General features: G+C 50.4%; 10 protein-coding genes across 11 annotated transcripts; 6 read left to right on the forward strand and 4 right to left on the reverse strand.

Annotated features, from left to right (window-relative positions):
* The first annotated feature begins 69 nt into the window (after positions 1-69).
* PV10_01527 (uncharacterized protein) lies at positions 70-1,203 on the forward strand. Its single transcript, XM_016365746.1, has one exon. The coding sequence runs from the start codon at positions 528-530 to the stop codon at positions 1,092-1,094; it is 567 nt and encodes a 188-aa protein (XP_016229395.1). The 5' UTR covers positions 70-527; the 3' UTR covers positions 1,095-1,203.
* Positions 1,204-3,071: 1,868 nt separating this feature from the next.
* PV10_01528 (NADH-ubiquinone oxidoreductase 12 kDa subunit, mitochondrial) lies at positions 3,072-4,474 on the forward strand. The gene is made up of 3 exons (XM_016365747.1): positions 3,072-3,451; positions 3,636-3,692; positions 3,769-4,474. Exons 1-3 carry the CDS (start codon positions 3,283-3,285, stop codon positions 3,969-3,971), a joined length of 429 nt encoding a protein of 142 aa, XP_016229396.1. The 5' UTR covers positions 3,072-3,282; the 3' UTR covers positions 3,972-4,474.
* Positions 4,475-5,112: 638 nt separating this feature from the next.
* PV10_01529 (S-(hydroxymethyl)glutathione synthase) lies at positions 5,113-6,512 on the reverse strand. The gene has a single exon (XM_016365748.1). The coding sequence runs from the start codon at positions 5,747-5,749 to the stop codon at positions 5,192-5,194; it is 558 nt and encodes a 185-aa protein (XP_016229397.1). The 5' UTR covers positions 5,750-6,512; the 3' UTR covers positions 5,113-5,191.
* A 653-nt stretch (positions 6,513-7,165) lies between these two features.
* PV10_01530 (uncharacterized protein) lies at positions 7,166-8,842 on the forward strand. Its single transcript, XM_016365749.1, has one exon. The coding sequence runs from the start codon at positions 7,220-7,222 to the stop codon at positions 8,654-8,656; it is 1,437 nt and encodes a 478-aa protein (XP_016229398.1). The 5' UTR covers positions 7,166-7,219; the 3' UTR covers positions 8,657-8,842.
* A 742-nt stretch (positions 8,843-9,584) lies between these two features.
* PV10_01531 (uncharacterized protein) lies at positions 9,585-10,408 on the forward strand (the record flags this gene model as incomplete). Its single annotated transcript, XM_016365750.1, has 1 exon — positions 9,585-10,408. The coding sequence occupies one exon, from the start codon at positions 9,585-9,587 to the stop codon at positions 10,284-10,286; it is 702 nt and encodes a 233-aa protein (XP_016229399.1). The 3' UTR covers positions 10,287-10,408.
* Positions 10,409-10,495: 87 nt separating this feature from the next.
* PV10_01532 lies at positions 10,496-13,633 on the reverse strand. 2 transcript variants are annotated; one of them, XM_016365752.1, is made up of 2 exons: positions 11,186-13,633; positions 10,496-11,134 (listed from the first exon to the last, which is right to left on the reverse strand). In XM_016365752.1, the coding sequence occupies exons 1-2, from the start codon at positions 13,271-13,273 to the stop codon at positions 10,820-10,822; spliced, it is 2,403 nt and encodes an 800-aa protein (XP_016229401.1). In that variant the 5' UTR covers positions 13,274-13,633; the 3' UTR covers positions 10,496-10,819. The 2 variants fall into 2 exon arrangements, with proteins under 2 accessions (XP_016229401.1, XP_016229400.1); XM_016365751.1 differs by having other exon boundaries at positions 10,496-13,633.
* A 439-nt stretch (positions 13,634-14,072) lies between these two features.
* Positions 14,073-15,174, forward strand: PV10_01533 (uncharacterized protein). The gene has a single exon (XM_016365753.1). It carries the CDS (start codon positions 14,253-14,255, stop codon positions 14,970-14,972), a length of 720 nt encoding a protein of 239 aa, XP_016229402.1. The 5' UTR covers positions 14,073-14,252; the 3' UTR covers positions 14,973-15,174.
* PV10_01534 (uncharacterized protein) lies at positions 14,987-16,285 on the reverse strand (the record flags this gene model as incomplete). Its single annotated transcript, XM_016365754.1, has 1 exon — positions 14,987-16,285. One exon carries the CDS (start codon positions 16,283-16,285, stop codon positions 14,987-14,989), a length of 1,299 nt encoding a protein of 432 aa, XP_016229403.1.
* Positions 16,286-16,707: 422 nt separating this feature from the next.
* Positions 16,708-18,069, reverse strand: PV10_01535 (uncharacterized protein). Its single transcript, XM_016365755.1, has one exon. It carries the CDS (start codon positions 17,990-17,992, stop codon positions 17,330-17,332), a length of 663 nt encoding a protein of 220 aa, XP_016229404.1. The 5' UTR covers positions 17,993-18,069; the 3' UTR covers positions 16,708-17,329.
* A 2,507-nt stretch (positions 18,070-20,576) lies between these two features.
* PV10_01536 (uncharacterized protein) lies at positions 20,577-23,229 on the forward strand. Its single transcript, XM_016365756.1, has 4 exons — positions 20,577-20,842; positions 20,904-21,713; positions 21,761-21,827; positions 21,886-23,229. The coding sequence occupies exons 1-4, from the start codon at positions 20,688-20,690 to the stop codon at positions 22,990-22,992; spliced, it is 2,139 nt and encodes a 712-aa protein (XP_016229405.1). The 5' UTR covers positions 20,577-20,687; the 3' UTR covers positions 22,993-23,229.
* Positions 23,230-26,084: the final 2,855 nt, after the last annotated feature.

Below are 26,084 nucleotides of genomic sequence, written 5' to 3' on the forward strand. Positions count from 1 at the left end.
ACTCTCCAAACTCCTCCACACGTCATCATCATTATTGATTGTCGATCTCAACCTTCCAACCTCAGTGATGTCATTGTAGCCAATTTCCCATCTACCGAATGGTTGACCACCACCGCAATGGCCCTGCAGAGGCCCTGCAGAGACTGTCGCGTTATCATTCGGGGTGCCTTCTCAAGATGACACCATGCAATGACATAGCAATATAGCAGTGCTTCTAAAAAGTCTGACACCACCCTTCACTAACCATCCCAATCTTTCTTATACACTACTAGGTCAATAACTTTGAGCACCCGAGATACTCACCTCTATTCCCAATACTCCTGCCCTAGCTGTATCAGACGACACCGTTAGAGACTTCCGTTGCACCTGCCGCCCTGTCAAAACCAAGATCTATCTATCTACCGCACTCGGAAATTTCTAACTTCCCCAGTTCGTCCTTAATTCACTTTCTCCCAAACAGCCTCCCCATCGAGAGCTGCCGTTACAATCAAGTAAACCTCTTCCCTCACCTCCACATCATTGCCATCATGTCAGCCCTCGACCCTTCAGGCCCATCCCAGCCAGGGCAGCAAACGGGACTAAACCAAGCCAACAACCCAGCAAGCAAGACATCCGCAGAAGAGATCAAATCACAAGACACAAGTGCAACGTCGTCACGAACCATCGACCACCGATCAACGCACGATGTCCCATCATCTCACGGGGAAGCAGCCCAGCCGTCGGCATTGGGCGCTGGCGACACGGGCCCACTCAAGGAAAAATCAATCCCTGAATCCGACCGACAGGGCTACTCGACCGGAGATAGCAATCTTGAAGGCGAACAGATGCGCGCTCCCGGCGAGGGTGAGGTCGTTCAGGCGGTCCGTCGTGGTGGTGGCGGTGGGCATCAGGATGCGGACTCGTTGACGGAGAATCTGGGTAGCAAGACTGAAGAACATGCGCAAGAGTTGCATAAGATGGGTGAGAAGACGGGAAAGGAGCTTGAAGAAGAACAGGAGAACGAGGATTGGACCGGCAAGAAAGCGGATATTGCTCAGGCTTTGGGGCAAGATGATCAGGCTCGTCCGGGCGTTGTTCTTGCTGCTGAGGACTGAGTCTGTAGGTTACATAGGGATGGGTGAGCGGGTCGTTGAGTTTGCGATGTATTTCTAGGAAGCAGGGCAACAGATGATCAACTCAGCGGAGCTATACACATACAGAAAGACAGATACCCAGTGTACTTTTTTCAAACATTCTTCGGTAATTTTCTGCATGTTCCGTCTTCACTACCGTAGATAGCCATCGGCCTCCTTAGGAGGAGTGAGGCTGACATGAATCATTTTGGCAAGACGTTGATGTTAAACTCCTCCATGGCATATCTCGAGTCGTATCTGGACATCGTTTGCAGTCGTTGGTCAGCTAGAATCCAACAAAGACAATGCAGGTGTTTGTTCTTCGTTGGTGAGAAACAAAGATATGCTCACTGTTCATTGACGACTCACGACAAAGCAGACTGATTCGCCGGCTGCTTTCAACTTTGAATACAAAATATCAACATCATGTGTCATCTTTCCTATAGTGGCTGACATGCTTCTGCGCAGTCTCGGATTGATTAAAGACTCTGCATAGATTGCAATCACAAAATATCACTCAGCGCATCTTGGAATAGCGACAAACAAAAACTCCACTCACAGTCATGTGTTATTACACAGCTTATGTCTTCATGACATGCGGCCATGTTGCAATGTCGGAGTTCCCTGTCCATAACTCACCTTGTTCCAAGAGAATCCTGATTAGAGGACGCTGTGCCAGCCGACAGAGCAATACATCCGCATCGCCTCCTTCATCTATAGAGACAGCGGTGCATGTCGAATATGCTAGACGGAATATACCTCATCCAGAAGAGGACGAAATCCTGTCAAACGGGATGTCCAATAACTTGGTGATCGAGTCACCACCCGTGGACCAAGAAGAACAAGGCACGGCTATAGACTCTGTTCTTGACTCCGAATGTCACGAGAAGCTGATCCACCCTATGCATACCATCAGCCTGGAGAGACAGTGTAATGTATGCATTGAAGACCGAGAGACTCGTCTACAAGCATTCTGGCAGCGGACGCAACAGGACATGAACGATCGACTGAATTCGCGGATCTCAAGCATGGGCTCCAACGTCAGCGGTTGGCAAGGTAGAAGATTCCGTGCCACCGGTGGAAGTACATCGCCATCGCTCTTGTCGCGATCACGGTCTTCGACGAATGCTGCGGTCTCAGACATGTCGGCGGACTCACCAGCGGTCAAAGTTACCGTTGCCGCGCCAGAAACCCCCCGTCGTAGCAGTACTGTCGAGTCCGAAGCCAGTTTTAGCACAATTTCGAGTCCTGCGAGTTCAGCAGCGGTCGGTAATTTTATGAGAGGAATGGTGGGTTGGAAGTCAAGTGACTCGATTGATGGTTCGACTCTCTTCTCAAGCCCAAAGACCAATCGACTGTCCTGGTTTGGGACACCCATCTCTCCAAAATCGCGAACACCGGTCGGTCCAATTCCTGCCGTGAAGGTGGTGGATCTTGATGAGGTCGCTTCACCGAGGGCAGAGAGGGTGTCGAGGACTGTGTTGTCATTTGGTGGATTTGACACTTGAGGCAGAGGATCGGTTAGAATCGACCGTATTCGGTAGCGAACATAAACAATAATGAAAAGATATAGAGCGAGAAAACATGGAATCTGGAGTCTTTATTGTGACCATAGTGAAAAGCCAAACATGCATAATTGGAATCAATGAAGACTGCGCAACTGACACAATTGGTAAATATATTTGGTAAGGCAGATAGTAAGTGCCACTGACGGAATGAACAATAATGAGATGGTTCTTACAATGAAACTATTCCTATTCAATCTTATCTTATCGATACCATCAGATTAGATTCGATAACACCCTGACAACATGTCTTCGGGGCAACATTCCTTCTGCTGCGCCGCAGTTCCCCGGCGGAGTAGTAGGCAACAAAGGTGCAACTGCAGTCTTGGCGTCCGGAGCTCTGGCTGGACCGTAGCAAATCACAGACGTTTCAATGTCAGGAACGCATTCGAGACATCGACAACTTACTCTCAACCAGCCCTCATCCTTCACGTCAAACGGGAAGAAACCAGCTGCCTGTTGACGACTGTCTAGACGCGTGGGCGTTGGGTGATATAAAAGCTGCGAGAAGAGCAGTCTGCGCCTAATCACCAATCACTCAACCCGAAACCGTCACGACCAACAGACCGAGGTTTTGCGCATTCCTCCCTTCTTCATTCACCAATATGCCTACTCCCGAGTCCGAAGCCTTTCTTGCGAAGAAGCCCAAGGTTCCACCTACATTCCAAGGTGTTGACTTTGCCGACCACCAGGCCGTGGTCGATGCCAGAGATGCCATCATCAGAGAACAATGGGTCACGGTGATGATGAGGAGATTAGTGGGAGAAGAAATGGGTACGTTTTGACTACAATTGGTTTCATGGGAGGAGAGGGGTGCTCGAGGAAGTATATGGAAGAGAAATGGTTACAGTCATCCGGTGCTGGACGTCAAGAGTCTCCCTCGAGTTTGCACACGTCTCCCTTGAAATGAAGATGATGGATACCTCGGAGAATACAGGGCTAACAAACCTTCTTGCAGGTAAATGCTACGCCCGCGAAGGAGTCAATCACTTGGAAAAGTGCGGAAAATACAGAGGTATGCACGGCCAGTTTTGGTCCAGACTCTTCCACATATCTGCGAGTCAGTACTAACCTGGTCGCCGAACGCTCAGAACGATACCTTCAATTATTAAAAGAAAACCGAGAAAAGGGATACCGAGGCCAACAGCAAAACTACATGCCAGGCGTCGACGGTCCAGCCGGTGGCCCTGAGATTTACACCAACTATCCTACTGCTCAACAGGCCAAGGGCACAGCAGGCTCCGACAGCCGACCTGGAAACACCACTGGAAAGGGCGGCGATGTTTTGTACTAGACAGATTGCGGGGAGCAATCCAACAAGATGCAGCTCAAACACCCAGATCAAGCATCCAATTGCACTCACTGTACATACCTTTGTAGTAGGGATCCGGCCTGAATGGAGTGTGGGGAATTCATACAAAAAGACATGATTGACCAGATATTATTCCCGACTTTACCGCGAGATCTTCTGGCCTCTGGTTTCAACGATAGGCACTGAGTAGCCAGTAGCAATGCACGGCCGAAGATGACATTGTCTGCCATGGCTCTTGTCGAGGAGAAGCCCAGCAACCCCTCATTATGTCGTTGTTCGAACAGGGATTATGAATGGCTGGGCAGAACTTCTCCCTTAGTGTCAGGGTCAGACGTTGGCCTCGCTGGTGTTGTCCGTGGCTGGCAATTGATCGCGAGGTTTTTGGAAGTCTATCATGTCACATCCTCATCACCATCAACATGTGGATTGCTTCGGATAAACACGGTCTCTCTAATAATAATTCAGAAGGAGAACTTTGGTGGGGCTGAGCGGACGTTCAATGCTCCCAGTGCTTCACCTCCAAGCGTAACGAAATACTTCCTACTCTTGCGTAAATAGTACAATTCAACAGACCACGGAGACAACGTCGGACCGAACCTCATCATAAGTCCGTTAGTTATTAATACACTTGCAATAATGGTAGACCAACATCCAAGTTCTTCTCGGTGTTTACGCTGGTCGTCGTACCACTCAATCCTCCTTGGTGCTAAGAAATACTGCACCAATGTGAATGCGTAAACTTGACCAGCCCCAGTTTTGTCGATCAACACGTTTCCTGATTCATCTTTCCACCGGATCGTAGGCATGTATACCATCCATGGATAGGTACGGGCTTTCTGTTCACGACTACTGTACTGTCAACATTGAGTACCTGGCCTCTCTTCTCATATTTTTCCCGTGTGAGCATTTTTGACAACATATCACATGATACTCGGGCCGTCATGTCCCCTCGAACACAGTCCTTCGCTGTGGTTTTCTTCTTACAGTAAGCACAGCGAAATATGGCAACTCACCACACCCCCTACAATTCCCACATGTGATTTGAACAAAAAGATCGAGTTGTGCATTTGTTAAAGGCCTACTTTTTCTGTAAATTGTGGTAGAAAGCTAGCAATATACTTCACTTCCTACAATGTATTTCTCCTGTATGCTTCCTCCCACGCAGCCCCCCCTGATAGATGGACTCATCAATCATCTACCACTCACAGCTTGTTCTGTGCAGCAAAGTCGGCCAGAGCCTGCATCAGAGGAGGGCTGAGGGCATCGTATGACTCGAGACCAACGCTCTTCAACTTGTTGCGCACCTCGTCGAGTTTGCTCTCGGGAAATCCCTGCTCAGCCAAAGAAGGCACGAAGCCCGCAAATTGGGGCTCTTGCCAGCCCTTGTCGTCGCTCAACTCAACGTGCACAAAGTCGAGACCCTTGAATGCGTGATCCTTCTCAATGCGTCCGTACAGATGTGCTCCACAGTCCTTGCATGCGTATCGCTGGATGGTCGCCGCAGGGTTGACAATCTGCAACTTGCTGCCGTTGGCGGTCACCGACAACTTCTCCTTGGGAACAACGGCGACGATGGAGAACAAGGCGCCCTTGGGCTTCCAGCACAGGCTGCATCCACAGGCGTGATTGTGAAGGACATTAGAGTCTAGTGTAACCTCAACTGGGTTGCTAGAGCACAGGCAGTGGAGTTTGCCGCCGACGAAGTTGGGGTCGCCCTTGCTGAAGCCGTTGTCGAGGTTGGGGTGAAGAGAGTAGGACATTTTGAATTGCTTTTTGTGTCTTTTTGTTCTTGTTGATATATATGAATCGGTGATGGATGGGATGGTAGGTGTTGTTGGGCTGGAGTCGAGGAGAGAGTTTATGTGGAAATAGAATCCAAAGAAACCACAGAGGAAGGACCCGGCCTCTTTTATCTAACCCAACCCCTCCTCAATCCTAAAGATCAGCAATCCAAGAAAAAAACCCGCTCCTGGATCGGAAAAGACGTAAGGAAATGCTGCTGAGGAGGGGTAATTTGCGATACAGGGCTCGTGTCTCATGCATATTGAGGAGTCGATCCAAACAGGTAAGATCCTCTACCATATCCGGCCACCCGATTCTCATCCACTGGAAACGGATGGACCCATGCGTCAGGGGCCAGAGTATTCGCACACAACTAACCTGCTCGGCAGTTGGCGGTGACTGGTGCCCTTGCTTGGACGACGTCGGAGCATTGCGTAGATGTGGAGCGTCTTTGTTGTTTGTCGGTGGCCCCGGAATTTCCGAGTTGTACCTTACCTTTCCATCGAGGCCTGCTGGTTTATGCGTTCAGGGACTTACCATCCACAAACAGCCCCAAGCACATTTTGTGCGAGCTGAGCCTTCATCTACAAATGAGAGTCCTACCACTCTACCCACAGGGCACTGTCCGTGGGCAATGGTTACCGATCTGCGATTTTCTCAGGTACCCTCCATGTTGTGAGGAGAGGTTGATTCGTTATGTAAGCGGCAAGTCCCACCCACCACATGTCCCGCTCCCCACATCGCGGAACAACCTCCCAGGCACTCCCTTACTCGTGCCAGTCAAAGTCATCTCACAAGGTTCCCCACCTCGGACATACTCCGTAGACATGGGAAGCTCAATGGGGTCCCGATGTGTCGTAAGTTCCGGAATATCTTGACCTGAAGTGGGAATTAAGTCCATTGTAATAGCATGGGATTCGGACTGATGAAATGCTGTCACGGGTGAGACACCGACATTTCACACAGAAGAAACACCAGGTGAGGTCGGCGCGTACACGGTGTTTGTGTCGATGGCGTGCTTGAAGTTAGTGCTCGTTGCAAAGTCCAGCTGGCTCATGGCCCATCGGGTTAGTGTTCTGGATATAGAATCTGCTTCCGGTGGGTAAGGACGTAGCCTTATTCCGGGGGCTTGTCGGCTTAAATTGTAGGCGTCCTCTGGTAGGATATATTGTGTGGCATTGTGGCCTAAAGGCTGAAATAAAAGATAGAGCTCCGTGTTGTCTGGATCTAGAATTGAGAGCCCAAATGTCACTCAGAGAAAGTCACGTGTGGTTTCACGACGTCACATGACGTTCACGTGACATGGAATTAAGATTCGTCCATGAGCTCGGCATCGTCAACTCTCAAGTTGAACCTGGTCAAAGATTCCAAGACAAACTCTCTATTCATGTTGAGGTTGATCGAATCTGTGGTATTGTCATGTTGCCTGTAGTAATTTGCCCTCCATAATGCCGTTCCCATTCGTCCTATCCACCACATCCAACATCTCTTTCCAATCTCATCTGACTTCAGCTACCCATCCATCGTTCCCCTCTTCAGCCACATCTCAGAGAGCAATTCTGCGCTCAGCGTTGAAAGATCACAAGAGACTTCACCCGGCTGATCAAGCGGCCAACCTTGTCAGTCTTGCCTCGACGACTCAGAACTATCTCAGATATCTCTTATCCCTCGACTTTGCACTAAGTGGGAAACCCGTAGCAGGGGAAGATGTCGACATAGCCTTGGTCAAGGAAGTCGAGATTGAGTGGAGGCCCACTTTGACTTCGAACCATATCCCAGGACGGGAATTGGAGCGAGTCAAAGGAAAAGGTTTGGACTATGAAATCTATTTTGTCCATCATACCCTTGCCTCGATACAGACTCTCGTGGCTCGACAATCACTTCTCGGGTTGTTTGCATCATCAAGCCCCAGTCCAGAACAGCGGACGGCACTGATACAGAATGCCACCAAATGCCTTAAAATGGCGTATTCCATTCACTTCTACCTCATCCAACGAGCAAATTCCTCCAGTGATGGCCCACCAACATTCCCACCCAATGCTGTTGATGTTTCTCCATCAGTGCAAAGTGCGCTGCAGCGTCTGGCGCACGCCGAATTCAATCTTCTCTGTGTTCTCAAGGATGACCCATACCCAGCATTGCTCATACAATCTCGGAACAAAGACGATAGAGAGTGGATGATCAAAGCCCCAGAGATACCCAAAGTCCGGGCTCAAGTCCTCACCAGGTTATGTATTGGCGCCGCAGAACATGCCACCGCGGCGAGTGCCTCATTGAAAATTGAAGGATCGAAAGTCTCCAAGGATTTCATTGAATACTGCGACGGTGTAAAGAGAGCCGCCCGTGCAAAGGCTTGTAGATTTCAAGCCATTGATGAAGATCTATCAGGAAGCACAGGGAGAGGCATCGCGTGGCTGAGAGCAGCCTTGAATGAGCTTGGGGTGGATGTGGGCAAGGACGGCTCGAAACCATCTGGACTTGGCAAGCTCAAAGCGTCATGGAATGAGAGGAGGGAGGACAAGCGGATTGAGAAAGGAAGTGGACATTGGGGAATGGATGGCGGTAAGCTTGAAGAGGTGCGGATCGTTGAATTCCTCCACCAAAAGATGAGCAAAGAAAACGACACGATCAATGTTCAACTGGTGCCCGAATGGAAGCCTTTGTTGGCCATGCTCCCAAGCGGAATGAACATGCCGATTGATGAAAGATGGAAACCACACCTGCTCGAAGAGGACGAACTGGCTTCCATGAGAGCGCCTCCTGACGAGACTGAACTGGGTGATGTCGGGACTTCGGAAGATGAAGATAGCGACCCTAGGCAGCCAGTCGGAGCATTTCCAGGAACGCATCAGGAGTATGGAGGAGGGGACAGGGGATATTACTGAGGGAGAGAGCCTTGACCTTTGTCAGTGATCTTGAACACAGAGAATCCAGACTCAACATCGAGATATGACAATGACAGCCACTTTCTGACTGTCGTTGCCACTTCTGACAGACAACGACCACAGATGATTTCAACGACGATATGTACAAGTATATGTATATTTGCCTAAGGTGTCGTTGGTATGCACGCACGTACAGAACATTCTCCGTATATCGCTGGTCCACTGCAAGGGAAAGGAGTCACTGCAGCCCATCTACCATGATTCGTTCTTTCCTCATGAGTCCTGTTGCGCTGATGCATTGATGGACTCTGATTGGCTGTCGCTCTTTCCCCACCCCTTTTCCCCTTCTACCGCGTTTCATCCAACGTTTCAGACTTGGATTTGTTCTCCCTCTTCAAGAATCTGGCGATTCCCATTCAATCATCAATGCCAGTTTTGTTCTCGACATCCAATCCAACCGGTAAGCACCTTGTGTTGTGGGATGCTTGTATTGCCGCCAGCATGCCAGTGGCCTGACGACCAGCCGAGCTGGCGCCATCAACCCGTCTACGCAGACCTACTTCCCGGCAATGCACACCATCACAGCGCTTCCTTTGGATGACGTCCATCGTGGCGTGGGTGATGGCTTGGACAGGGATCTCCAAGGGGTCATGATCGATTTTGGTCGACGGCGTGTCCCTTGTTCGTGTTGGCGCCAGGGTGTAGGCAATTCAGACCAGGTTTGGACTTTTTGATTTTTGCGCGACCATGACTTCATTGCCCCTCTGTTAGAAGTTTGCCCTGTTGTTCCCTGCGGCGCTTCTTCCTGCGCATCCTGCCTTCGTTCATGTTTTCCTTTCGATACAGCTACCTTGAGCCTCCTACTCACTCTTTCGCCGCGTGTCAGGCGGGACAACTCTACCTGTTGCTGAACACGACGCCCATCACAATGCCAACCATCCATAATCTCGCTGTCGTCTTCAGTACACTGACCATCACATGTGTGTCGACTATGCCACTCGGCACTAGCCTAGAAGGACTTTTTACTGTGTTTGGACTCAATGTTCAAACCGACACGGTCGCCGCAGTTGCATTGGCAGACTCAGCAACCGCGATATTCAGAACCACACCACGATTACGGCGGCATGACCATCATGACTCCACCGACAATGACTCAGACACCTCGACATCGGCAATCCCATTTTATTCCCTGGGACCGATACCCATAATAACTATCATCCCATTAAGCAGCGACGACAGCACTGCGACTAGCGTAACAGTTGATTCAATATCAACGACGTCGAGTGTTGAATTACCAGTGACGACATCAGACCCTTCCAGGGGCAGCCTGCCGGATGGAATCCTCACTCTGCCTCCCACAACCGCCATCAACACCTACGCACCAGCATTCGAACCTGTTCCAGTTCCGATCGCTCCGACTACTACCTCTTCTACTGATTCTCCCACTCAAACAACCACTGTCACATGTCCGTCGCAGCTGGCGTCGACCACATCGATAGAAGGCGATATTTCTTCACCGATTACAGACCTACCCGTCATCGTCACTGTTATTCCTCTTCCGGAGTCCTCCTCGTCGTCAGAAGCTCCATCCTCAGATCCAAAGCCAGCACCTTCAACCGTCCCTCCCTAACAAAAGTATCAGGCCAATGCTACAGACAGCGACCTGTAATATTAGCACGAGTAATGAGTTGAATGGATGAATTTGACAACGAGATCTACGGCGAAGACATTCTATCGACTTTGGACATTCAAGATGAAAAATCATGGTGTGTACTATATTCATACGTCCATGAATGAATGGATGGACTGATTCAACAAGATGATTGGGAAAAGGAAGAGTTTAGAGAGATATGGGTTGATTGATGATGTTAATGTGACAAGATGGATATGATGAGTCGAGACTCCTTTGAGAAGCACCTACCCCTATCGGTGTGGCCCCTCTGGTTAGGGCAAAGGTAGTCGCAATGTCTGATATGATAAAACATGATTTGAGAGATCCAACGCTCCGTCAATAGTGAGCCGGCCTTGCCAGCCTTGCGGTGCCATTCCACGGTTCATTCAGTCCTCGTTTCGTTGTGAACTCCTGTACCAGCGCCGCCTTTTGGTTATAGCTGTCAACCAAACTCTACATGTGGTACATCCCTAGTCTTCAAACACGCCATCTTACAGGACCTCGCCGACAATCTTGGCCGCCTCTTTGTATGTGGCCAGCAGTTTCTCGCACTTTTCTCGTTCCTTCTTGATACCGTCGTCTTCGTACAGAAGGTCCGCAAACAGTTCCTCCTTGTACAGCTCACTGACCAGTCGGTTCTGGACCTCGTCCCGCGAGTGATTGACCAATAGATGCATAATGGCCTTGGGAACCTGGTCGGCAATTGTTTCGCGCACAATGTTGAAATAACTGCTGATCAAACGCCGGATCAACTCGGTCTCGAGGGCTTCTCGGTCTGTCAATGCCGGCTCCGCCGGATGTTCAGGCTGTGAATTGCTGTTAGAGCTGGAAATCTCCCACATGGGGTATTCACTTACGAATAATGAGTTGGACTCGCCGCCATACTCCGAGGGAGCGGTTCCATAATCATCGACCACAGCTGGTGGATAAGCCGGGGATCGATCTGTGAAGCTTCCTCGAGTCTCTGGTCTGCGGATGCTCTGAGAGAAACTGGGCTCGGCACTGTGACTGACATGTCGCGCCCCTGGTCCATTGGTCGCTGTGGCTGAGGGGAGATTGGCGGACTGGATACTGCCGTCCTTACCGAAGAAGTAATTTAAGAAAGAATCTTTGGCCCCAGGAGCTCCAGTTACGCTTGAGATGCTGCCATTTTCCCGGTCTCGAGCGACGGCAGGTGACATGCTTCGACTGAGTGCGGGGTGTTTTCGCACGGGCAAAGATGTTGGCTTGTCTTCGTTCTCGGCCTCTTCATCGTCAGGGGTAGCAACCCCATTCGCGCCAAGCTGCCTCTGTCGTTGTTTCTCTCTTTTCCTTCGCTCCTCTGCCTGGGCAGCCTTCTTGTCTTTTTCGTTCTTGCTCGCAATGACCGAGGACATGGCGGCGGCAGCTCCGAGGAAGTTGGGATGGTTAGTGTTGATGTAGGCTCGCTGGATGGAGATGAGGGATTCGACGTAGGTTGAGCTGGGCCCCAGTCGTTCTCGCAGGAGATCCGACACCACTTCAATCAGCTTGCCCTGCAATCTTGGGAATCTCGATAATTCGGTTGAACCGCACGTGTGGCAAATCTTGATGAGCTCCTCATAAACCAGTTCCACGCACCGTTGGCTGGGAATTTCGAGGAGCTTGATTTGAGGCTTGACCAGGAGGTCGAAGGCCAGCTCAGGCACGAAAAGGCTGGGCCTGGGCCCTGTCGAGTTCCGGATGGCAGTTCGAATGTCGAGGACGGAGAGATTGGTCGTGGGGTCGATGGTCTCAAGGGAGTTGCCAAAGACCGAGTTGAAAATGTAATAGATTCTGGCACCACCACACAGCTCCTTTGTTGAGATTTCAGATGATGTGCCGTCGATGGAGGAGATGAACGAGGTTGCAAAACGGGTCATGAGTTGTAAAATCAAGGAACCTCGATGCTCCTTGCCGCTGAACTGTTTGCTGCCGTAGCTGGCCAACTCTTGTTGTGTCTGGCCCATGAGAGTGTTCAAACGAGCTTTGATGTCTGGTAGTCGGTCGCGAATGTGACCCATCAGGGTGGTATTGAGGGTCTTTGCCAGATACTGCGTTCCACATCTTGTAGCCATGTTCCGGTATGCAGGGTGATGTCTGAAGAATTCTGCTTCGGACCGCAAGGACTCTGACATGGGCTTCTGGGTCTGAATGTCTTGTTGTGATCGATTGACGACACCGATGAATCCGAGCTTGAGGGGGTAAACGCGGCCGGAGAGAATATCCATAGCATTGGTACCATGGTCCATCAGGTCCAGTTTTGTGAGAACACCAATTGTCCGTCTTCCCATGGGATCGACATGGCGGGCGAGCTTGAGAGCTTCGGAATTGACAATGTCGACATTGGCTGGAGAGACGGCGAGGATGATGCTGTTAGGTTTGGCAATGTATTCGGAAATCAAGGTGCGAGTTTGCTTCTCGATATCTGCGGGTTGGTCTCCGATGGGGACCTTTGTTAAACCTGGCAAATCGACCAGGGTCAGGTTGAGGACGTGAGGAGAATATATCTTCAGGTTGATGGGCTGCCTGTTGATGCCTTTGTTGTTGCCCGCAATTCTCGCCGTCTCGTTTTCAATTTCAGCCCTGACCTGGTTGAAATCTGTGAATTTGCGCCCGGGAATATGATGAAATTCGGCCCATTCGCCGTGTGACGCGACACTGGCAGGGGTGTGGGGTGCAAGATACTCGCTTTCGCCATTGACATCCTCATCGTCGGGAGGAATATTGATGAGCTGCAGGATCAACGGTCGTCGTGTAACGATACCACTACCTCGGGGGAGAAAGTCTCTGCCGACAATGTTTTCGAGAACGGAGGATTTTCCCGAGGATTGGGAGCCAACAACAACAATCTGCGGCAAATCGAGAGAATCATTGCCGATTGTGTTGAAGACAAGATCCTGGAGTTTGTTGACGGTGCGGAGGAGATCGTCGCCGAGGGTGGCCATTGTCGACGACCGTGGCCGAATTGGCAGGGGACGTGTCAAAAGAGGGAGAGGATGGGGAGAGGAAGAAAAGTTGGCAGGTAGGTTTGGGAGAGTGGTGACCTCAAGGTGGGTGAGGGAAGGATGAAAGACACGATGGAGGGTTTGTGCGTGTCGTTCGTGTCGTGTCGGGTGGGATGTATCGACCAATTATAGACTGTACAAAGGAGAAGTAGCTGGTGAATAGAGACAAGATGGTAATGGTGATGAAGATAGAGAATGAGATGGAGATGGAGGGCAGCAATCAAGAGCGCAGGCACATGTTTACTGTGGAGATCTTTAGAGGCAGGAGCAGCAGGATATTGGAAACTTGTTGGTCGCAGCTGCCGCACGAGACAAGATGGCGACGCGGGTTGCGCATCAAAAATGGACAGTGCCGAGTCTGGAGTCGCGCAGTAGCAGTTGCAGTCGCTGTGACTGGGTGGTTGTAGAGCCCGGGGGAGATGATGGGGGTCGAGGTGCCTGAGGGGTTACCTAAAACCACCTGAGAAGCTCCCTGTAGGCATCGGCATCAGCATCGGCCACAATCGGGCGCCTGTGGCTGAATGCCTCATGATTGGATTTGGAGAGAGAAGCCACCTTGCTAAAGCAGAGCGAATAATTCAAGTCTGACAAGAACCCAATGCACCCGTGGACCCCCTGACTTGCCCTTTGTGTCCTCCAATTATTCGTCAGACATATGTTCCGATTGACTTTCTCATGATTCGCCCCTCCCAGGCTTCCATCAAACTGCTCTGACGTCTTCGCACCCAACGGGCGGAGGGCCATGTATTCACCAACCTGATTCATCCTAAACGAGCCAGGCCAACTGATCAATTGCGCGACTTTGCGGGGTTTATTACGACATGTTCTAACCAGCAAGTTGTAGTCCTCACCCCGTCGGATTGAGGAAGCTTTCATTGCCCACCATGGTCCCAGTCTGAACATCAATATACCCGCAATCATGAAGTTTCTCTCGAACAGATTGTTGACTTGGCTGGTGATAGCTACAGTCTCCTCGGCATTACCACTGAGAGACCTGGGCCACCAGATGATTGTTGAAAATGACTACACCTTCCGAGACGCCATTCGTGATACACTCAAGGATAGCCAAATCATAGGAGATGTTCTCGACGACTTCACCCCAGATTACTATATCGATATCACCTACCCCAAGCATCATGAATCCGTCCGCCTGGGAAACGACATCCCTGTTCCATTCGTCTCACACCGCCCAGTCTTCACCTTCCAACCTCTGAGCACGGCGGCGTCACCCGCCGTGGAAACCAATAATGCCACATTCACCCTCATCCTTACTGATCCAGATGCAAAGTCGAGAGAGGATCCCAAGTGGTCGGAGATGTGCCATTGGATTGTCACCAACCTGTCATTGCCACTCATTGACCCATCTCCAAATTTTGGCGTACTCGACTCCCAGGAAACCCTGGGGAAAAAGTCGGGCGAACTCGAGGAGTACTTGCCACCAGGCCCTCCTCCCAAGACAGGACCTCATCGATATGTCTTTGTCTTGCTTCAAGGCGATTCGTCCTCTTTGACTGCCCCAGCAGACCGACAGCACTGGGGATATGGCAAGGTCCGACACGGGGTGAGGGATTGGGCAGACCAGAATGATTTGACTGTGGTCGGGGCCAATTTTTTCTACGCCCAGAACAAAAAGCAGTAATTCCCGGCATATATTCACCCGTCGGCCTCGTGTAGTAGCCTTAGTTCGTTCAAACTCCGTGAGATAGAATTCATAGCCTCATTGCCTTGCTTCATATGCGTGTCGAGAGTGGCTGTTGACGCGATATCAGCCGCCTCGGCGGCAAAAAGCCAGGGTTGAAGACGACTCGAGATATCATCTTGATGCTCAGCTTCCATTTTGCCAAACACCGTCGCGGCATGCTTGAGACGCCCTGAGTGCGCCAGCATCGGGAAAGCTTGTAGTAGTTGGCTCTCGTCACTGACTCTATCGACCATCTGGGCCAACCTGACATCCAGACTTGATTGTTGCTCGTCTGACAGATTTTTGTGGGCATTGGCTCTGCTTTCTTGTTGTCGGAGCGGCAATATTGTTTTCTCAATCAGGTTCAGAATGGCCACGAGATCTGCCTGATCATTTCTTGCACCGTTCTGCCCTGCCGCCAGAGGCTGTGACTGATCAAGTCCAAGACTCTTGGGCGCCCGTGGAAGCTCAGACCGAAGCTTTTGTTCGAGAGAAACCACTTGTCTTCTTGCTTCCAGGTAATTTTCGTACTCGTGGTCGATGACCTGCTCCCATGATATTGGCTCGTCACCGTTAGATTCTTCCACGACATAACCTCGATCTTCATCATTTCCATGTTGACATTTGTCCAAATTCTCCTCCACCCAAGTTGTCAGTTGACTTCGAGTTTGCTGCAATGCTGACAGACGTTGTTCTTCACTTGGTAAAGCAGTCGATGAATCCTGGGTCTGCTTCAAGGAATCCAGTGCTTGCCTCTGCCACTTGGCTTGATGTCGTGCTCGAAGGACTGCAAACTCCAGTTCCGTCACCAACTGTTTGACATAATCGGTTGCCTCTTGAATCTGAGCAGTAAGATCCTCGGGTTGATGCGTGGTTGCATTTGTGGACCCCGAAATATCCAAAGTCGACACACTTCGAGAATGCTTGAAAGCATCCAAATCTTCTGTTAAACACACCAAGCTACTATGTCGTTCCTGTAGCCGTAATAATTGGCGTCGTGCAATGAGCAGGGACAGCCGTGCTTCCCGGTCCCCTCTAGCGGGAGTGGAATCCTCATGGCCAAATATTTGCGCCCGTGCTGCAACCTCTGCGTACTGACGCCTGGCTTCCTCATTTGCTTCAATGGCCTGAAGATAGCGCTTGCGAGCGATTTCGACTTGTTGCAGCCCCGGCACGGTATTGTCTGAATTGTCGCTGTCGTTGTTCTGGCGGGTCGAGGTCGAAGCACTGTTTGGCTTGACCAGCTGACCATCGAGAACTGGGCGATACATTGCTTCAAAGATGCCGCGGAGAATTCTAGACTAGTACTTGTGCATCGAAGAATGTCAGAGCTTGGAGGATCTGCCTGTGTCAAGGGGTGTCGTGTATTTGCTGTCGCGACTGTGGGTTGATAATATCCGTCCGCGTGCCTTCCATGTTTGACCAGCGTTCCTTCCTCCCCGTACAGTTAAGTTGAACGCGTCACGCGCAAGTCATCTTCATCGTGTAAAGCCTCTTTTGATACGAGATAGGCACATAGTACTGTTGATTTATGTACGGTGTGTATGCAAGTTGTGGTACCACGATGGACTTGGCTTCATCGTGTTGGAAACTAGTCAGGATTGGCTCGGCAGGTGGGTCGCGGTTCACGAGCACCCCAGATTTTGCTCTCCTACATTCACATTCTGAGTAGCAACGCCGATGGCGACATGGATTAAAGGAACATTTTGGTTGTTCTCATTCTCATACCTATAACTTAACTACTGCACTGACTTGGCGGCCATGTTGCCTGTCGTGGGTGTTACATTAGCTATCCAGAGCCATAGCAGGACACACGAGGACCACCAACAAACATGTCCGCAATATGTGGATCTCCATCGTAGAACAGACCCAGTCCTTTCTGCTGCCCAACCAGTGACCACCGAGGCAGCCACATGCCTGCCTATACAGTGTAGAGTGCCTCTCAGAGATGAGGACTGCACCAAGGTATCGCCATATCAACAATTGTTATGGGAGCATGTCACCAACACGCGAGCAGCAAGTCCACCTCCTCCGTGCGAGGGAGGAGCAGTACTTTTCAACCAGGAAGCCGGGCACGCTCTGTCTCTGACGATAAACTCCCACGAATGTGTGTTCCTCGGCTGTTGGCGCTCTCATGAGGGCTCTGTTCGTTTGGTTCGATAGTGTGCGGCACGACGACGGACTGCCACCTGCGCTCTCGTAGACGTGTTCACCGTTCGGTGTACCCTTTCAGTCCTTTTGGTCAGGAGATCAAGAAGGGCGGATCAAAAGTGTGACCCTGGTTGGAGTGATTGGAAGCATATATGCGACTCCTTTTAGGCTTTCCCACCAACTCGTTTTCTTGCTTCCATCAACATTTGAACCAGTTGACGACAATCGTCACCTTGGCTGCCTTCTTTTTCTAGAGCACGCTCCAGCCAGTCCACAGCATCGGTCCACCGTCCCATCTCCATCAGACATTTCCCACCAACAATCCAAGCCTTTGGGTTTCCAGGCATGCGTTCACCATTTGGTCCCTGGCTGGGGCCGCTCTTGGCTTCTATGCTGCACTCGGCATCGTTGAGGCCCTCAGGCCAGTTCTGAATCCCGACATGCGCTGCACCTCGAGACAGGTACATCAGAGCCAGCTCTTCCTTGACCAGTCCCATTGGTTCCCAGCCTGGTCGAGAGGCTGCCATGTCAATGGCAACCCCAAGGAGACGGACGGCATCGGCGTGATTGCCCTTCTTCGACGAGGCAGCGGCCGAGTCTCGCAGTTTATGGATCTGTGCTGTTCTTTTGGGATTGACTGGCATCGGCGGAGGTGGGACATTGTTCGGAGTATCGAGAGATTTGAATGTTGTGTGTAGACTGTTTAGACTTGCAAGAGCATCTTGCAATTCTTTGTCCGATGAGAGGGCTGTGACCTGTTTGGTCTGAGGGTCGATGTGAAGAGGGAGATGTGTGTAGGTTTCGAGCGCATCCTCGGAAGAAGCCATTTTATGATGTGATTCGATGCCTTTAGTCTTGTATCTGGAGAACAACTGTTGAGGTTTGCGTTTGCAGGAATATATCAAGTATCCTGCGATAGGCCGTGGATGATCTCTACAGACTGAGGAATATCTGGCAACAAGAACAAACATTTGTGATCCGCCGTATAATCATAAAACGCGAGGTTCACTTGCAATCACGTGACAAGGCTCGTCCCCTATACCTCCCATGTATAGAAGTGTATCGGCACTGAACATTAAGTGAGTGCCTAGAACGTGAAGCCCAGCGAGTCTGTTGCTCCCATTGACGCCGCTCTTCCTCTTCCCAAGTCAAGTCATGCAATCCTTGCTCTCTTAGTTGTGCGAACAGTTGGAGTGCCTAGTCGTAGTTTTCATTTGAAGTCCATCTGTCTCAGTGTACGAGGCCTTCCAAGGAGTCCTAGAAATCCGCATCCTCATTTCCGCCGTCTCCATATCGATAAAACTTTTCTAGTTCTTCATATGTAAAGCCTAACGGACCTGGAAACCTGACCATTGATCTCGTCCCAGTGACTGCCATGTGTTTCAGAGCCATTCTTTATGGTTTCATAAGACAGACTGTGGCGTCTGGAAGAGAGTAGAAGATTTCTACACAGGCTTGAAACTCTCACTCCCTCTTCCACCATCTTCTCCGATTGCCCTGGTCCTTTGGGTGATGTCGTTACCACACAACCTCAGCCCCATCATATTTATTAGGCCCTTCAGCATTCTCCCAGCCTGGAACATGAATGTTCAAGAATTTTCCGTTGGTCGTCTGGTTACTCTCCATCAAGATCCTGATGACTTCGGCTGCGCCAACACTGACATCCAAGTCCGCGTCCTGCGAACCCATGTCTGTTCGAAGCCACTTGATGTGAACAAAAACTGAATGTTAGCTTCGTGCGACAGAGAGGGCTCGAGGATAGGAGTGGGCGTACCCCTGGCGAAACGACAAAGAATGTAAATCCATCCTTCTCATATTCGAAGGCGTACTGTTTAGTCAACATGCTCAAAGCCGCCTTGGAGATTTTGTACGCCGCAACTGGAGCTGCTCGGAAATTCTCACTATATCCTATGGAACCAAGCGTGGTAGATCTGCTCGAAGAACGGGATCAGCAGCGAAGAGCTCAACGCGGTGGAGGCAATGGGTATTCAGAAGAGTTCCGGGCGTGGTCCTTGTACTCACATGTTCAAGACCGTTTTCCTTGTGCCGAGTTGCAACAGTGGTAACAACGCCGCCGTCGTATTGTGTACGGCTTCTACATTGACCTCCAATGCTTCCCGCAGATTGTCCATAGCCGCAATGCCATTCAGTGAGAATGGCATCACGCCTGCGTTGTTGATCAAAACATCCAGGCCCTTCCCTCCGAGTTTCCCCTTTAGTTCTTTCACTCCGGCTTGAACTCCAGCTTTGTTTGTGACGGGCAGATTGAGATGGACGACTCGACCTTTTGATGATGTCACCAAGCTCTGGAGAGCTTCCGATGGTTCCGACCTCGTGGCTGCAAAGACGACGGAGGTATCAGGATGTTTGGCCAGTTGAGTGACGAGTTCCAGCCCTAAACCACGGCCACCGCCGGTTACGAGATAAGAAGACATGTCGATCGAAGCTGTTGGTAGGTCAATTATCAATGGCAAGTCTTAGCCAGTTGCAGTACTTGTATAACATCACCCTTGAGGCCAGGTCACTGCCAGAACTCTCGCTTTTTATAACAAAAGCCTATGTGTGAGTGAACGCTGTTGATCACTGGTACCTTCGATGGCAGTCAGCGCCTTGGCACTGACTTCTCCATGTACTCCGAGTCCACTCGTACGAGTGAGTTGTTCTGTTCCGGCGTTAAAGACCTCCATCTCCATTCTACCTCCGAATCGATACACAAATCTTGCCTAGTACATCCCTGTCACCCTAAGATCTACAAAAGTAAAGACTTCTAACTGCCTATATTATATCGTGATTGGCGTCAGGCCCCTGCCTTTCGAAAGAGATACTCCTGTTGCTGTCTATCCACACATTACATTCGATGAGCGTGAATGTGTTGAATGTGGAATTGGCGGGTTAGAAAGCGAGAGACAGTACGAGCGTACGAGGATATACTCATACATAGATACTTCTCTTCAACATCTATCCGTATTGGGAATTGAGATACACAGATTTCAAATGTTTTAGAGTATGATATAGCAGCAGCAAATTGCTAGGTCCCATTTTGAACTCATTTACCTATATGTATGAATGAATTATCCACGGGTCTTTTCAAAGAGGTCTATGGCATTTGGGCGATGCTTGTTCATCTGTCAGGATTTGCAACGAATCAACGATAGCCTGGCGCGGAGCTAGGCAATCATATTATATAGGCCTATGCGTATTTCCAATTGATGCATTGGGCCCGAGGGTCCTTGTACCCGCGTTAGGCCTTCCCCAGAGCTGCAATTAAATGGGCGTCTCGGCCGAATTGTTGGTCGTGTGGCCCAGGCGCTAGCTTCCTCTGACAGCCCCTCACAGCCCTTCTCTTATCTCTTCAGGCAAGCTGCTTTATGTCTCATTTCTTCGAATCATCGAGTCTGCCATGAATCATAACGGCTCAACATCTCCGTGTCGTCTTTCGCTAGAGGGCGATGGGTGACCCGCTTTGTCTCATCTACATAAACTACCAAACGCAGTCATAGCCCTACAGCTTTTTCAATAGCGATGCCGGATGCCGAGGCCAGCCATCGTGTACGGGTAGCCTGCAAAGGCTGTAATGCTCGTCGTGTGAAATGCGACCGCTCTCTTGCGAGCAATCCGTGCTCCAACTGCCGGCGAGCCGGGACAAGGTGCGAACTCATCGTGTCGAGAAGAGGAAAGTATGTTTTCCGTCCACCTTTCGCTGTGGAGACGCAGAGGTGATAACCCTCACAACATTAGGCACAAGCGGGCAGGCCCAAGCCGGCAATCTGATGCACAACAAACAACCTCCAAGGCACGAGGCCCAAGTCTCGACTCGACGCCGGTGGATAGTGCACGAATTTCGGGTCCAGAAACCAGCTCTTCGGAGCAGAGGCAACGATGTGTCAGCCCCTCTCTCCCAGACTTTGCGCTCTCCACGTATTCTGGCAATTCTACGGGCAAGATCGTCTACATGGGCGATTCTGGCAACATGAAGTACGTCATTGATGAAGTCGGCGATCCATTCAAGAACATCGACAAGCAGTATTCAGCATGGGGAGACAACCTGCAGAACTACATGGTCAAGAAGCTGGGATCAGCAACTCAACTGACCATGAAGAGCTTACGATCCCGTGATGAGCAGCATTTGAAGAGTGTTGGTGCGTTCGATTTTCCTCGCAAAGAAATATCCGACCAATTGTTCTCCACCTTCTTGGAATACTCCTACCCGGTATTCCCATTGTTTAATCGAGCAGATTTTGCATCATTGCATGCATCCGGGCGTTTATCACCCTTGGTGCTGAATGCAATATATATGCTGGCGTCATTCCATTGTCCTGAAGACACCCTAGGAGATCTTGGGGCGTCTTCAAGGTATCTAGCTTGCCTGATGTTTTATCGGCGCGCGAAGGCCCTTTACGACGCAGACTTCGAATCAGACAGTATCGCCACTGTGCAAGCGACGATATTGCTCGCAAATTGGTGGGGTGGCCCAATGGAACAAAAGGATACATGGCACTGGCTGGGTCTCGCTGCCGGCCTTGCACAAGCTCTAGGCATGCATAGAAAGTGGGTTTAAGAACTCTTCTCATGCAACATGCTAATTTCAATGTTAGCAAATCCTATGCAATTCTTCCACCCCTTCAACGGAGCTTATGGAGGCGGACTTGGTGGGTTCTCTACGTAAGTGGATGATTCAAAACGAGAAACCGACCGAGCTTGACTAACCATTACTGGCAAGATCAACGACGTACACCATGCAGCTGTCTATGGCCGACCGCCTCATATACATCAGGACTATTGCGATATTGATTTGCTAAACGAGGCTGATTTTCCAGATTATCCTGCTGATGTGCTCGACTTGACGACTCAGAGCAGATCATACCTCGTCCATTCTGCCAACCTGGCGTCACATGTGAGCAGATGTCTCGCTGCTAAATTCTCTCCGGTACACGATCCAATGGTCGAGCAAAAAAGTTACCAGCAGCTTGTTGATTTCGAAAACGAGTTAGAGCCTGATTTCCGCTCTCTACCTACGAACATCAGTTTCAAAAATGGATACTGGCCAGCGCTGATTCACCTGTATCATTCTGACTATCGCATTGTATTCCACCGCATGCTGTCCGCCACTTTGGACCATAATCTCACGTTTATCGCTGCAACCAAGATCAACCGCATCCTGGAAGATCTTCTTGCATCTGGAACATTGTACCGTGCCCCGTTCATGACCCTTCCAGCGATATTTGTGTCCATTTTGGTCAACATCGTGCATATACGCAAGGTCGACAGCCATACTGGGATAGTCGCGGAAAATCGAGCCCGCCTGGCCATGCATATCCTTGCAGAATTCGAAAAGATCTGGCCTATGGCTATGTGGACGAGACATCTGTTGGATGTCTTGCTCAAGCAGTCGATTTCTCCTTCACTAGGAAATGCGTATTCATCAACAGCGACACAATGCTCGGAGACAATTGAAGTCCGAGCTACACAGCATGTGTCTCATGCTGAACATCACCAACAGCAACAATCAATACGAACAGCAGCTTCGCCGCAAGTGGAGCGATGGGGTTTATCGGATTTCGATTCCGGGAATAATCAAGGACCGTCTGCACTGGAGCACGTCTCACCACAGCCGCGTTTCGATTATAACAGTACAACAAGGTATGCTGAGAGTCCTCAGCCGATGAGTTCCGACATGCCTTTGATGTTTCCCATGATGAATTTATTTGAAGATGCAGGATTAGGTCCTGATGACTGGCCAGTGGATGTCAATGTCTTTGAGTATTCCCCAGACGCTTCAGGTGTGCAGCTCGATACTGGCGTGCACGAGTCACCGATGCACATGTGAGGTTGCTGGGGCCTTGAAGTGTAACTGTTCATTTCAGTTGACGGGCCCCGGATAGAGAACAGAGTATTTTCACTGCACCTGTGATGCCTTCCTGGATGCTTATGAATACATAGTAGTTCTTGTTGTGGAGACCGATGCGAACAATATCTAGACAGTATTCAGAGAGGTCATCATATCGAACGTACTCAACTATGTGCTACTAAATAGTATAAGGCCATTGCCGGCGTCCTTCATCCCAATTACATTATACAAAAGGCCCAATCACCATCGGGCTACCTCTACAAGCGACCTCTGTATTTGATCTCGAGCCACCGAGTGGGAAGATACAACAGGATTGATGTGACCGCGCCAAGCGGGTACGCAAGATCTCCTGTGTGCCTTGCAATTGGTCCAACATACCAGGCCGTGGACATTGAAGTAATGATGAGTGACCAAGGCGCCACAGTTGCGATGACGGCCGGAATGCCCGATGGCAACAAGGCGTGACTGTTCCAAATCTTGGGGTCAATGCTTGCTGGATCCGCCTTACGGAAGACGAACCACTCAGTCAAGAATACACTGACTGCGGGCCCAGTGATGTAGCCGGCGATACTGACCAGGGTGGTGAGGGCAGCTAGGAAGGCTCTCGAGGCAGCGATACCAAGTCCGATCATGGCCCCTGCAACAATCAAAACCAAAATGATGCGCGGCATTCTGCGAAGCCAAGGAACAACTCCGACAGCGAACAAGGATATGCTGTACATATCTCGTGCCGAAGTCGTCACAATCGAGAATCCCAGGATGAACAGGACAAATCTTCCAAAGTTGCCAACCCGTGAAGTCAGGATCTCACCAAGGGCCCCGCCCAAGCTACCTTGCTGATAAGCCAATAGCCATGTTTCGTTGGCTGGTATCGAAGCCCCAATGGCAGCTCCAAAAATCATCATGAGGGTGAAAGGGATGTATAGACCGGTAAAGCAGTACAAGGCTAAGCGAGCCCTGGGAGCGCGTGGTGGCATGTAACAGGCGTAGTCTCCGATGATAGTACCCCAAGTCGCCATGTTGGAGGCGCAGATCGCGACTGTTGAGAGGTATGGCCCTGCTCCGCTCGAAGTCGTAGGTACTCGGTTGTGCAAGCCTGACGCACCACAGCCGACGAGGATGAAGAGAGCAATCGAGTTTGGAATCCAGATGTATTGGCAAACAATGTGGAGGCATCTGTACCCGAAGAAACCGATGAATATGGCGACGACCATGATGATAGAGATGCCAGCTTCGACTGGGAGCGTGCCAGGCCGGATTGCGGCAAGGCATTCCCCTCCTGCGACTGCAGCCAGGATGCCGAAAATTCCAATCTCAATGATAATTATGACACACACAAGAGCATTGGGGTATTTCCTGGGTCGTGTGTTAGCCACGTTCCAGCGTTTGACGGCTTTGACCTACCCGAATACATAGCGATACTGCACAGACTGTCTCATGCCTAGAAGTGGCGCCAAAGTCAAGATGTAGAGTGTAGGAAGGATAAACAACAGCTGCATCGTGATAATCATTATTATCGCATGGTTCAAAGAGAGTCCGAAGACCAGTGTAGGCGTGGTGCCAATGCTTAGCCTGCGTCCGACAGTCAGCAATAAATCAAAGTCACCAGCACACCTCAAGCACTCACGGCAAAATAGAGATGAAGGAACCTCCAAAGAGCGTCATTATGTTGTAGTACTTCGTGTGAGTCCTGGCTTCTGGAGGAACAGGCTCCAAGCCTCGAATCTCGACTCCGCCAGAGGCCAGCTTGGTGAGAAGTGACTTCACCTTGTTCCCTGTGATAAAGTCCTCTATGATCGCCACCTCCTCCCCCTTTCCCCCGATCTCAGAGTCTGGCTTCTCCATGTTCTTCTCGACGTCAGACATAGTGGTTTTCTCGTTTACCGTCTGGTGATCTGCCATTTTGGCAAAGGCTCGTGGTGTGATGAACTTGTCAACACTCCGCTGGGTCACGCTGACTTTTGTAGATCTGCATGACCTCTGCTCTGGTCTTGCAACAGACTAAACCACTGGATGAGATACGCTTACAAGCATCTTGATAAGAAGTAGCCTCCACAACACGATCCGAAGGCTGATAACCGCATCTCTGTGAAAGAGGTTCGGCTTCATGAACAACAGTCATGTCGCCGACTTGCAAAAATTCTTCGGCGTTATGCTCAAAATAGCCAATAGCGAGCGTGGTTCGAGACCCACAGCGTTCAACCACCATATTCACTCAATTGTACAGGACGTCGCCAGTCGTGGACCATGTCTCTTAATTTGCACTGTCGTCGCTACCGAGCCTCACTATTGAGACGGATCAATTGCTGGAGAAAGCCTTACGATAAGCAATCACCATAAGCACAGGACTCAAGCAAGCCACCCATCCGCTCCTCTTCCCCCGCGAAATGAATCCTCCAAACACTTTGATAGAGATGTCACTTATTGACGAAATGTGGTCTCGGGGCGCCGCTAGACAGAAACTGCGGCAAGGCACCTAGATGCGCACAGGCTAGAAGCGAGCAGATCGTTGTCTCGGTGTTGCAACCGAAACACAAAATATTGTATGCAAATTATCTAAGATGCACTTTGGGCAATCAAGTCTTCTAGCTGGCCTACAACGGTGTCGGGTATCTCAAGGTCCGGAAAATGTGTCTCTCCCTTCAAGTCTGTGAATGAAAACCAACTGTTCTCCGATGCAAAATCTTCGTGCAGCTTCCGATACTCCGGCTTGTTTAAAGGGTGAGAGAACACATGGCGAATAGGAGTAGGATTTGAAAGTTTCTTCATCCGACCCATTGGCGATCCATGAGCCTTGTACGCACCTTCGATAACGCGACAAGACAACGACCACATGAAGTGTCCATAACTGGACATGCAGAACTTGAAATGGTCATGCACCGCTTTGTTCTTGCTCCCGGCGAGCCAATCATCAAAGAGTGCCTTGCGAGCTGTCCGCCAGGTATTTACTCCCTGCATCGCCTTTAGTCCAGAGGCAAACTCTGGTGGCGGTGCTGTCATGATCTGGTCAATCATCAGAAGACAGAGGACCCTCTGTGGTCCAAGGCGATCAACGATTTCCAGAGCAGGCC

The sequence above is a fragment of the Exophiala mesophila genome (genome assembly GCF_000836275.1).
Source record: "Exophiala mesophila strain CBS 40295 unplaced genomic scaffold supercont1.1, whole genome shotgun sequence".
Taxonomy (NCBI): Eukaryota; Fungi; Ascomycota; class Eurotiomycetes; order Chaetothyriales; family Herpotrichiellaceae; genus Exophiala; species Exophiala mesophila.